The sequence below is a fragment of the Tamandua tetradactyla genome, chromosome 7, assembly GCF_023851605.1.
Source record: "Tamandua tetradactyla isolate mTamTet1 chromosome 7, mTamTet1.pri, whole genome shotgun sequence".
NCBI lineage: Eukaryota > Metazoa > Chordata > Mammalia > Pilosa > Myrmecophagidae > Tamandua > Tamandua tetradactyla.
This window is the reverse complement of record NC_135333.1, coordinates 104,521,424-104,534,609: the sequence shown is the minus strand read 5'-3', so window position 1 is coordinate 104,534,609 and position 13,186 is coordinate 104,521,424. Positions and strand designations below refer to the sequence as shown.

At 38.3% G+C, this 13,186-nt stretch overlaps 1 protein-coding gene across 5 annotated transcripts in view; it reads left to right on the top strand.

Moving 5' to 3' along the window:
• The window catches only part of NELL2 (neural EGFL like 2), a 531,530-nt gene that overhangs the window by 149,034 nt on the left and 369,310 nt on the right, over nt 1–13,186 (top strand). For all 5 annotated transcript variants that reach the window (XM_077170643.1, XM_077170642.1, XM_077170644.1 and 2 more), the window contains one exon: nt 9,269–9,419. In XM_077170643.1, the coding sequence (XP_077026758.1) occupies nt 9,269–9,419 (151 nt within the window). The remainder of the gene's footprint in view (nt 1–9,268; nt 9,420–13,186) is intronic.

Here is a 13,186-nt window from a genome sequence, read left to right as displayed (position 1 = left end):
AGCTAGTAATTTGCAAAGCTGGAATCGAAACCTTAGTTCTGAATTCAAAATTTGTTCTTGTAACTACTACATCTTATTTGTCTGTGTTTGGTTCCTAACAGGAGGCCTTGCTAAGAAGTTGCTTAATAAATATCTGAATCATAGTTTTATTTCTTGAATCTTAAAGTTAATTCTCACTCGGTGGTTTCTTTGATTTGATTTTGGTTCTTACTGTAATAATAGTGGGCACTCAGATATTTTGCTGAATATTATATAATCCTTAAGATGAAAATAGAAGGCAGGAATGCTAATTTTATAGATTGAGAAATGGAAATGCAAATTGGGAAAGTGACCTTTCTTAAAATCACTGCTAAATTATTCACTTAAGGAACTGAAAATGTTATCTGACATAATTACTTTATTCCTGGATTGCTTTTTGTTGGTGCTCTCTTTTTTTTTTTTTTTTTTTTTTTAAAGAGAGAGGGAGGAAGGGAAGGAAAGACAGAGAGAAGGAAGGAAGGATAGAAGGAAGGAAAGGAAACATCTTTAAACATTTTCTTGTTTTATTGTATTTTGTTTGTTTGTTTGTTTTTTACATGGGCTGGGGCCGGGAATCGAACCGAGGTCCTCCGGCATAGCAGGCAAGCACTTTGCCCGCTGAGCCACCGCGGCCCGCCCCGCTCTCTTATTTACATGTTGTTTGTAAGTGGCAGTTAAGCATGGATCAATGAGGCCATGTTTAGGAGGCAGTGCAATTTAGTGTAAAGAATACTAGACCAGAAATTGTCATCCTCATTAGACCTCTAATCCACTTGGGTGAATCATAGGATTGTTCCTTAGCTTGTTTTACTCATTGATAAAGGAAGTAGTAATAATTGCCCCTGTCAACTTTCTAGGCCTGCATGAGGATAAAATGAAATATGGATTGAAAGAAAAAAAGTATTGCTTTACAGTTTTGAAGGATAAAAGTTGCATAATATATATAGAATTTTACATATATATAATATTAGCTTTGTATATAAGCTTGTAGATCTTGTCCTGAGTTAGTGTCTCTGTGGTCCATTCTTCCATCCTCCCCTTCCTCCTGTTGATTTACTTAAGCACTCCTATGAGGTTAGGTACCTTCTAACCCTGTACTGCCAACCCTGACCACTCTCATGAGATCACATTCTGTAATTGGCAGTCCCTACTGGACACTGCCACATGCATGTCCCATGCCACCTCAAACTTACCATTTCTAAAACTGAAATTCCATCCAGGCTTCAACATGTCTCTGCAGCATTTCCTTTCACTCATCTTTCAAGCTAGAAACTTTGGGTTCATCCTCAATTTCCTTCTTTTTTTGCTTTTTATTTCTTGCATGCATTTTATCAGTGATCAAGTTTTTAAAATATCTTCTTTTTAAATATCTCTTGAATCCAAACTCTCCTTTTATTCGGATGCTCCTCAGTTTAGCCCCCAATCACGTCCATCCAGGACTCAGACATGATAAATTCCTGAAAAATATGTTTGTAAGGGGAAAATAGATTTAAATGTTATTAGGGTGGGGTGAAGTTGAGTGGGAGATGATATTCTGTTGACAGAGTGCTGTACATAATCATGCCTGTAGGTGTTCTCTGTCACATCTAGGTAGCTTAAAAACCTTCTCCTATGCCCTGGACTACTTGGACAGGGGTGCCAGGTGAGGAGACCATCCTGACCTCTTGGTAAGTCAGGCTGGGCTTTTCCCTCCTGCCTCTCCTCTGTCCACCATAGGTGGGAAGTTCATGCAAGTCCCAGTTTTTAAACTTCTGTGCCATGAACTAGGCTCATTATTTTGGAAAAAAAGTTATTATTTTTTTTGTTGCTGTAACATGAGCTGAATGGACTTCTACTGGCCATGCCTGTGCTGGAGAGTTGCTTCTTCCTGCAAGTCATCCAACCCCCATAAAGGGAGCAAAGCACGGAGATGATGGGCCTGGAGGAGAGATTGGACAGGGGAAGTGATCCTGTCTTCAGTGAGTTAAGCTTCAAATCCAAGGCTCCATGGGATCCACGAACCACCTCGTGGGGTGGAAGATGATTCTGTTCTGCAGGACACCTTAAGGACATTCTTAAGTGTCTCAATTCAAATATCCATGCTACCTTGGTGTCCACTTGGCCTGCCACGATGTGCAAGGACCAACAGCTCTGTATAATCCTTATTTTGTCAAGGCTGCGAAAATCAATTTAACAGAGGAAAATTAGCTTAAGGGTGTCAAAATGTGATGTTTAAAGATATGTGAAATATAAAAGCCACTGATCACCCAAATTACCAAAGCTTCTCACGTATACTCCCTAGCTGTATGTTTTCTTTCTTCCATGTGGCTACCAGATCAAGTTTTCAAAATGCAATTTGATTAGATTTATTTAATGGTTTCTTTTCGTTTCCTATTCTTTTACATTCTTCTTCCTTTCCCCTTTAAAGCCAATCTCTCCATGTCATTTTTGTCTGAAAACAAAACATTTAAAAAAACGGTAAGACTTCCGGGTCAAGTTGGCGGCTTTACAGCATGCGCATTTTAGTTCGTCCTCCAGAACAAGTACTAAATAACCAGGAACAGTACAGAACAGCTCGTGGGGCCACGTCAGTGACCAGACAACAGCGTATCCCAGTCTGGACCAGCTGGACCGGCTGTGAGCACCCCCCAAAACCGTGAGTTCCCAAAGATGTGGCGGCCAGTGCCCCTCCCCCACAGGCCGCTTCCCAGAGGGGAAAGGAAAGGACTTTACCAGCAGCAGGGACTGGGCACAATCAAACGCCAATTGTGGAACTAATTAACAAATTCTGACTACTAAAAATAGGCCTCCAGCTTAGGTGAACCTGATCGAAGTGGAGGTTGCTCATTTCTGCCCCGGCACCAAGGGGGCAGGACTGACAGAAAAAGGGGAGAAAAAAAAAGAAGGAAACAGAGGTTTTTGTGGCTGTGTGTCTACAGGGGCGTGGCTGCCTCTGGATACAGTGGCAGGACTTTTCAGGCTGCAACTGCCCCAGACATAGGCAGGAGTGAGCTCTTTTGGGGGGTTTGTCTGGAGCCTGTGCCTTCCCCAGGGGAGGGGTGAAGCCCAACTCAGGTGGAATCCCTCCATCAAGGAATTCAGACACCAGGGCTTGGTAATTTGAAGCCATTAAAAGCAGCCTACAACCTCTCCTCTGTCTCCACCACACCCCAGCAGGGAGAGTCTGCCAAAGTTAAAGGTACCGCATCATCTTATGCTGGTGGGACCTGCAGTCAGACAAGCGCCACACACAGGACAGAATAAGAAAAACAGAGTCCAGAGACTTCACAGGAAAGTCTTTCAACCTGCTGGGTCTCACCCTCAGGGAAAACCGATGCAAGTGACTTTCCTCCTGATAGGAGGCCAGTTTGGTCTGGGAAATCTGGCTGGGGTCTATAATATCTAAGTAGACCCTCCTAAGTGTGTGTGGGGGGGAAGGCACCACACAAGCAGGGCAAGAAACAAGAAAACAAGAACTGAAAAATTACCCTCTATTAAACAAAACTTAAGCTAAAGGTCCAGATAAAGCTGAACGGAATGTCAAAGAACAGATAGACAACAAATTCATCCAACAAGAAAACCCTAGATAGAAGAAGTGAAAGCAATCTCCAGAATAAACTAATTAGGGTGATTAAATGCCTAGATGCCAGCAAAAAATAACAAATCACACTAGGAAAATTGAAGATATGGCCCAGTCAAAGGCAGACCAACAATTCAAATGACATACAGGAGCTGAAACAATTAATTCAGAACGTACGAACAGACATGGAAAACCTCATCAAAAACCAAATCAATGAATTGAGGGAGGATATAAAGAAGGCAAGGAAAGAACAAAAAGAAGAAACTGAAAGTCTGAAAAAACAAATCACAGAACTTATGGGAATGAAAGACACAGTAGAAGAGATGAAAAAAACAATGGAAACCTACAATGGTAGATTTCAAGAGACAGAACATAGGATTTCAAAACTGGAGGACGGAACATCTGAAATCCAACAAGAAACAGAAACTATAGGAAAAAAAATGGAAAAATATGAGCAGGGACTCAGGGAATTGAAAGACACTATGAAGTGCATGAATGTACATGTTGTGGGTGTCCCAGAAGGAGAAGAGAAGGGAAAAGTAGGAGAAAAACTAATGGAAGAAATTATCACTGAAAATTTCCCAACTCTTATAAAGACTTAAAATTACAGATCCAAGAAGTGCAGCGTACCCCAAAGAGAACAGATCCAAATAGACATACTCCAAGACATTTAATAATCAGAATGTCAGAGGTCAAAGAGAAAGAGAGGATCTTGAAAGCAGCAAGAGAACAGCAATCCATCACATACAAGGGAAGCCTAATAAGACTATGCGCAGATCTCTCAGCAGAAACCATGGAGGCGAAAAGACAGGGGGATAATTTATTTAAATTATTAAAAGAAAAAAACTGCCAACCAAGAAATCTATATCCAGCAAAATTGTCCTTCAAAAATGAGGGAGAAATTAAAACATTTTCAGACAAAAAATTACTGAGAGAATTTGTGACCAAGAGACCAGCTCTGCAAGAAATACTAAAGGGAACACTAGAGACAGATATGAAGACAGAAGAGAGAGGTATGGAGAAGAGTGTAGAAAGGAAGACTGAGTAAAGGTAAAAAGAAGGAAAATTAGATATGACATAAAATCCAGAAGGCAAAATAGTAGAAGAAAGTACTACCCATGCAGTAATAACACTGAATGTTAATGGATTAAACTCTCCAATCAAAAGACAGTCTGGCAGAATGAATTAAAAAACAGGACCCATCTATATGCTGTCTCTACTCAAAGGACACGAGGCCAAGGACACAAATGGACATTTACACACCAATGTTTATAGCAGCATTATTAACAATTACCAAGAGATGGAAACAGCCAAAATGTCCATCAACAGACAGTTGGCTAAACAAACTGACATTTACATAAGATGGAATATTATGCAGCTATAAGACAGAATAAAGTTATGAAGTATGTAACAACATGAATGGACCTTAAGGACATTATGCTGAGTGTGACTAGCCAGAAACTAAAGGACAAATACTGTATAGTCTCACTGATATGAACTGACATTAGTGAATAAACTTGGAATATTTCCTTGGTAACAGAGACCATCAGGAGATAGAAATAGGGTAAGATATTGGGTAATTGGAACTGAAGGGATGCAGATAGTGCAACAGGATTGAATATAAAAACTCAGAAATGGACAGCACAATACTACCTAACTGTAATACAATTATGTTAAAATACTGAATGAAGCTGCATGTGAGAATGATAAAGGGAGGAGGGCTGGGGACATAAATGAAATCAGAAAGAAAGATAGATGGTAAAGATTGAAATGGTATAATCTAGGAATGCCTAGAGTGTATAATAATAGTGAAATGTACAATGTACAAATTTTAAAAATGTTTTTGCATGAGGAAGAACAAAGGAATGTCATTATTGCAGGGTGCTGAAAATAGATGATAATTAATACTTTAAAATGTCACCTTATGTGTGAGACTAAAGCAAAAATGTTTATTTGTTACAAAATTTATATTTTGACTAGAGCATTTCCTAATATAACTCATGTAGATAGTTTGATTGAATGTCATAAGTACTTGGAATCTCAGGTAGGACATGAGATTTTGTTGGTTTGTCCAGAGTGATGCCCTGATGAATCCCAGAGTGATTTGATCAGTGACTGGAAAAGTATTTGCAAGCCCCCTTCAGGGAATGCTGAGAGTGGGGTGAAATTCGACTTCCCCAAGTCGAATTCTTGATATTCTCACAAGCAGTGTGGACAACCAAAGCTATAGGCTGAGTCAGTCTTGGGGTTTGTTCATATGAAACTTAACCCCACAAAGGATAGGTCAAGTCTACTTAAAATTTAGGCCTAAGAGTCACCCCCAAGAGAGCCTCTTTTGTTGCTCAGATGTGGCCTCTCCCTCCAGCCAACATGATGAGCAGTCTCACCACCCTCCCCCTCTCTGCATGGGACATGACTCCCAGGGGTGTGGACCTTCCTGGCAACGTGGGATAGAGATCTTGGAATGAGCTGAGACTCAGCATCAAGGGGCTGAGAAAAACCCTAGAATGAGCTGAGAATGAACATCAAGGGATTGAGAGAACCTTCTAGACCAAAGGGGGAAGAGTGAAATGAGACTAAGTGTCAATGGCTGAGAGATTCCAAACAGAGTTGAGAAGTTATCCCTAGAGGTTATTCTTATGCATTAAGTAGATATCACCTTGTTGTTCAAGATGTAGCGGAGAGGCTGGAGGGAACTGCCTGAAAATGTAGAGCTGTGTTCCAGTAGCCATGTTTCTTGATGATGATTGAACAATGATATAGCTTTCACAATGAGACTCTGTGAATGTGAAAACCTTTTGTCTGATGCTCCTTTTAGCTACTCTATCAACAGAAGAGTAGAACATATGGAATAAAAATAAATAATAGGGGGAACAAATGTTAAAATACATTTAGTTTGTAATGCTTGTGGTAAATGAAAGCGAGGGGTAAGGGGTATGGTATGTATAATCTTTTTTTCTCTGTTATCGTTTTATTTCTTTTTCTGTTGTCTTATTTCTTTTTCTAAATCGATGCAAATGTTCTAAGAAATGATGAATATGCAACTATGTGATGATATTAAGAATTACTGATTGTATATGTAGAATGGAATGATCTCTTAATGTTCTGTTTGTTAATTTTTTTAATTGATAAAAAAATTAAAAAAAAAAACTGATAAGACAACATCCACACTCTTCGTCTAAAAGCAATGGTGAAAATATAGAAATTTATTGTAGGTTTTCTATGCCTATTAAATCATAAAACTTTCTAAAACTCCTCTTTAAGCATCATCTTGTAAGACAGATGCAACACATTTCTGAATTTCTTTTCTCTGGCTATAAAAGCTCAAGCTCTCTGGGTCTCACCCTTGGGTCTCACTGTGGATCCCATCCTTGTTTATGTACTCAATATAGTCCTTCCTTTTGTTTTCTCGTGTGCATCCCCATCTGTCATCTTGTTCAGCTGTACAAAGGATGCTGCTCAAGCTCTCCCTGCTTGAAAAGGAAGGAGCCTAATAAATATTTATAGTTTAATTTTAATTTTTTTGCCTATCAAATTAAAGTGAAGTAATGAAGTTTGTGCATGATTCACTTTTGTATAAATTAGAATGGATTAAAATTTTAACACTAGATTAAATCATTGTCAAAGATTTACATTCTTATGCTGCCATGGGGAAGCAGAAAGTTTTGTACCCAGAAAGAGTTGTATGGAATCTACTTCACAACCCATCTTATCCATCTCATGATACCTGAGAGACGCTATTATGTTAACCATGGCAGAAATTGCAGATTATTGCCAGGCTTGTGAGTTACAAATGTTCAGTGGAAATGAAGAAGCTTCTTTTTAGCAACAAAAAAGTTTCTTTTCCTACAACTTGGAATATATATGCTGGGCCTGTTTCCATTGCTCTAGATTTGGTGGCTGGCTGTTCCTGAACCAATTTCCGTGGCTAGCAATAGGTAATACTCTGACTGGGCAGGCCTATGTCACATGACCACATCTATCAGGGAGGGAATCATAAAGTGAGAGTGGGGAGGGATCATTTCCCTGTGGTAGTTTGTTTGTTTTTAACAAGAGGGTAAATTGATCATGTGTCAGAAGCAACAGGTGTCTATTATATTGGCATACAAGGTTCTGCATCATCCAATCCAGCTTTCCTGTTCAGCTCCACCAGCAGTGGCTCTTTATCACATATTTCAATCATGTCACAGCACTCTGTTTTCTTCTAAACTGTTCCTATTATTGGGTGCTCTTCTGTTCCTTTCCTACCTTGTCAACTCCTCATCAGATACTGTTTTATAAGCTGCTTCTCCAGGTGCTCTATGCTGCCCTACCCTTGGTGATCAAAGGAATACTTTATATCTATTTGTATGATAGCATTTGTTGCATTGCATTGGGATTATTTGTCCCTTCTATTTTTTGAGTGTCTTCAGGGCTTTTCCATCTCTTATTTGTTTATGCAGTCTCACTGATGAACGCAGACCAAGATGATTGCATTTTTTCCTTGTAAATTTGTGGGCCTGGAAGGATGGGGAACTTTGGATTAATCTTACAGTCTTAGTCTCACCACCGTGGCTGTGGTTCTCAACAGTTTCTGCTGCACCATTGCCCAGGAATTGTCAGGAAATGCATGGGAGAACTTCTGATTATCACAGTGATTGGGAGTGGGGGGTGGGGGCGGGATAGATGCCACTGAACAATCATTGAGAAGGGACCAGCCGTGCTAAATGTTCTGCATTGCACAGGACAGGGCTGCCTATGGAAGGATTGTCCCTCTCCAAATGCCAGTAGTTCCCCATTGTGAACTATTTACCTAGGCTCAAATATAAAATAGAAGAGAATGATTTGATCACAACAAAAATTGTGTTCTGTTTCCTCTCAACCCTTTGTACATAATTTGAACAGAAGAGTCTTATACTTAGTTTATGGCTTGAATGATAGATTTCTCCTGCCCTCTATATTCAGCCTCATTTCTATCCTTATTTCCCTGTGTCCTGAGTTCTGAGGTTGGAGTGCAAGGCTAAACCATGCAGAAGTGTAGGGTAAAAATTCCTCCTTTTCCCAGGTAAACCTTTGGCTAGGCTTTCTTTAATCATGGGGAGAAGAAAGTGGGAATTAAGTCTATTTCTTTTAGCAAATACAATGAGTTAATTTGATCTCAACGTTTCATCCACTGCACAGAAGGCTGAGAGTGACTAATTTCAGTGATCTTTAAAAATATCTATTTATAGCAAGCCTTATGGCTAAAATACATCAATGTGGAAGGTGGCACATAGATTTAAATCCAGTTTTCTGCCATGAGGTGTCAAAAAACTTAATAGCTCAACTGCGGTTCTTTGAGTTCTACTCTGGGAAGAACAAAATATTTTTTGTTCTTTGTTTAAATGACATGGTTACGGTACCTAGGATATAAGAGGTATGTAAGGAGAAAAATTGGGAGTGTGCTTCTTCAAATAAGGCTTTTTGATTCTGTGACATTTTTGAAAAAAGATTCCTGAAACTCAAGATAAGCTCAGTAATTCATGTGATTTTACTTTCCTGTGTTATATGTAGCAAAAATTATTGTTGAAATAAAATTTACCAGAAGAGTCTGAAACTTGGTATTTATAAATTATTACTTGATAAAGTTTTTTTTGAAAGATGTTACATGTAACGATTACTTTATAAAACCAAATTCTGATCTCTTTTTAATTTGTGTTTTTCCCTTTTTAGATACCCCCAGAAGTATAAAAGCATCCTCTGCTACAGCTGAACAGTTTTTACAGAAGCTGAGAAACAAAAATGAATTTACTATTTTGGTGACTGTAAAACAGAGCCACTTAAATTCAGGAGTTATTCTATCTATTCACCACTTAGATCACAGGTATGTATGGCTAAGTAAGTATGGCTAATTTCCCATAATGTCATTATATGTGGTTAAATGTGCACATTAAAGAGAAGTAAACAAAAGAAAGATATGACATATGCAAGAATGGCTGCGAGAATTATATTGTTGCATTATGCAAAGTCACAAGCACAAGTAATATAGGTCTGCCTAAAAGCAGAAGGAGCTCCACCTTTCAGATTGCTCAGAGCACACAAATGTCACAGTTCCTCAAACAAGTTTATTAATCAATAAATTCTTCTTGAGATATCTTCCTCAATGTCAAAGTCAAACGTACTTCTTAATTTGTGAGTAGTTTACCATGAAAGTACTCTATTCTTTTCCTTCAGGAAATTGCCTGGGTTTAGAGTGTAATAGCCTTATAATTTTAATTGCTGACAGATAAGTTCTTTTTCAATGTACCTCTTAGATTGCAACAGTAACAGCTGAATTCTTGGATGTGTGTTGAATAAAAATGCTATCTAATATATCCCAGCTTGTCTTTATGTCAGAAGCACAATTAGCAAAGCTAGAGGGAGTAAGGAGCAGGAGGGGTGAAAGGGTAGAAGAAATGCATCCATGAACACTTGGCATATTCATAATTTGCTATGAAATAATACCAAATAACTTAAAGTAATTCCTTCCTGAAAGAATAACTACAGTTCTGTCAATGAAAGTTCCATTAGTTCCATACTTTGAATACTCAACTCCACTGTTTACTATATGTGAACCTTAAACAGGTCACATAATTTCTCTGTACCTCAATTTCCTCATCTGAAAAATGGGGATATGGTGCACGGGTGATTCAGTGGTAGAATGCTTGTCTTCCACACAGGAGACCTGGGTTCGATTCCCGGACCATGCACCTAAAAAAAAAAGAAATGGGATAATAGTAGTACCTCCGTCATATGTTGTGAAGATTAAAGAGCTTATATACATAAAGTGTTTTACATATATTAAGGCTTTAATCATTTGTTCAGGTATAGGCAGAAATCTCCTTTCTTGGTTTCTCTTATCAGAGGTGGGATAGTCTGTAACTTTGAGGATATTTACTAAATTCTAAAGGGCAACCACTAAGAAATATGTATGGAGAATAAAATATAGCAAGTCTGTTAGAGAGCAAGTTTCCTAATCTCACTCTATCTGACATGCTTTCAGGGTTTGAAGGCCTCCTCTTACTCGGTCTTCAGCCTAAAGGATTGGCATAATTTCTCCCGTCCCTCACTTGTCTCTGGCCTAGGTCTGAGGGGAGCATGCCATCCTAACAACACTCACCCAGTAACTGCTTGGGACCTTCATGATGAGGCAGAATGAGAGAGGGAGAAATGTGATCTCTAAAGGTTCACAAAGGCTTTTCCCCACAGAATGTTCTGGCCGAGGGAGACGCCTGTCTTCAAGTGAGCTCCTTGCTTCCAGCAGTGTGCCTCTGTCATCTTAACTGGCTTTTAGACAACATGAATGACATATATTAAAAAGAAGGTTGGGGGTACAAGGGTAATTCAGTGGTGGAATTCTCACTTACCGTGTGGGAGAACCAGGTTCGATTCCCGGCCCATGCACATCCCAGACAAACAAACAAAAAAATCAAATAAACAAAAATTCAAGAAATAGTGCTGCAATAAGGGAATACTCACATGGAAAAAGAATGAAATGTGAACCCTGCCATACAGCATCCAAAAATATAAAAAATTAAAGAATATTGTTCTTTCACAGAGCAGCTCGATTATTACTGTCTAATTGTTAGGAAATTCTTCCCTGTATTTTTGGCACTAGATTTTACTGACCTGTAACTTTCTTCCACTGCCCTGTTTATAGAGACATGGAACTTTCCCAGCCTTCTTCCCGATTGCATTCCCCTCACATATCTGATGTCCACTGCTGTTATATCTCTTATCTATCTCTCTTGTCTCTGGGCTGAGCAGTGCTGAATGCTCCATCTGCTCCTTTTCAGTATTCCTTTTTTTCTTTTTCTTTTTTCACATGGGCAGGGACCAGGAATCGAACCCAGGTCTTCAGCATGGTAGACAAGAATTCTGTCACTGAGCCACCGTTGCACCGCCCTCCATCTGCTCCTTTTGAGACTTGATTGTGAACACTTCTTTAGGCTATTACCCTCATTACATGCATCCCAGATGGTCAAAGTTTTTGTTTGTTCCTAGAGTTGAACATTTAACTCCATACCTATTTGACCAGCACAGACTTGTTGTAATCTGCACATTTTCTGTCTAGTACGTGTTAAAATAGTTTGAATTTGTTTTAGCTCCTTAAGCACATTAATTGAAATACTCAGACCTTTAACAGATGACTTGCTGTCAGACAGATAGATCCTTTCTTAGTGTTCTTAGGAAATATATTTGTTGAAGTTATATGCAGGGCCTTACTTACACATTAAGTACACATAAAAAAATAAAAAAATAATGTTTTTTTTTTCAAATTTTTGTAGCAGTGTATTTTCATTGTAGAACATTTGGAAAACTGACAAGTGTAAAGAAACAGGCAAAATTATGTAAACTCATATTACCAAGAGGAGATTTACACTGATATACTGTCATATTCTAATTCAGTCCTTTTGTTTATGTGTGTAGATATACCATTTTTTGTTTGATCAACATCTTATTTTTTTTTTAACTTTTTTATTGTATAGTATAACATATAAACTAAGTAAAAAAATAAGAAAGCAATAGTTTTCAAAGTACTTCTCAAAAAGAAGTTACAGGACAGATCCCAGAGTTTGTTGTGGGTCACCACATGATCCTCTCAGATTTTTCCTTCTAGCTGTTCCAGCATATAGGAGCCTAGAACAACATCTTAGTTTTGGAAATTTAACTCATTTCTATTTTTGGCATTAATAAATAGCATCATAATTAGTAGATATTTATAAATGAATCTTAGTGCTCCCATCTCATGCTTTCTAGTTATATTTATTAAATTTAAAGTTAATTCTGTAATTTATTTCTTTATGCATTCTACCCTTGTATCATCTATTAATTTGATAACGTTTACCTAAACAAATACCATATTTGAGATATATCTTTCCATGATATAAAATAATTTTTATATTTGCAAGGCACTTTTTATTTGGTCAGTAAGCTGTTGTTAAAGGCTTATCATGTGCTGGGAACCATGCTCAGTGTATTAAACACATTTGTTCATCTTATCAGAATTCTATGGTGGTTAAGGGTGCAAGCTTTAGAGATGGACTGCATGCGCTGCAACCAATAGCTCTGCTACTTTAATGAGTTTGTAACCTTGTGCAAATTATTTAATTCTTCTGTACTGTAGGTTACTCATCTGCAATCCATATAAAATGCTTAAAGTTACCACCATCAACAAAAAAGTCCCATAACTGTACATTTTACAGATGAGAAAAACAAGCCTTAGAGAGGCTATGTAGTTATCAAAGTTTCCCCAAGAGTAAGTGGCTTAAGGGTAGGGTTTAAACTCAGGTAGCATAATTTTAGAGTTGGCTCGATATTCTATGCTATGTGTCTTCTCAGTGTCTATGAGAGGTTCTTAGACTGAGTTCTCTTGCGTTCATTTTTTCACAGCATCACTTAGCTAGTGAATAACAGAGTCAGGGCCCAAACCCAATTCTTACGATTCTTGGTTCTGGTGTTTTTACCAGTACACTGTGATATCTCCCAATTTCCTATCATGCTGACGGATCTTTACAGTTTGTATTGTTTTGTTTCCTGTTATTGTTGCTGAAGTTATCTTTCTTCCTTAGTCTCACATATCTCTTTAATTTAATCATTTCCTGGATACAT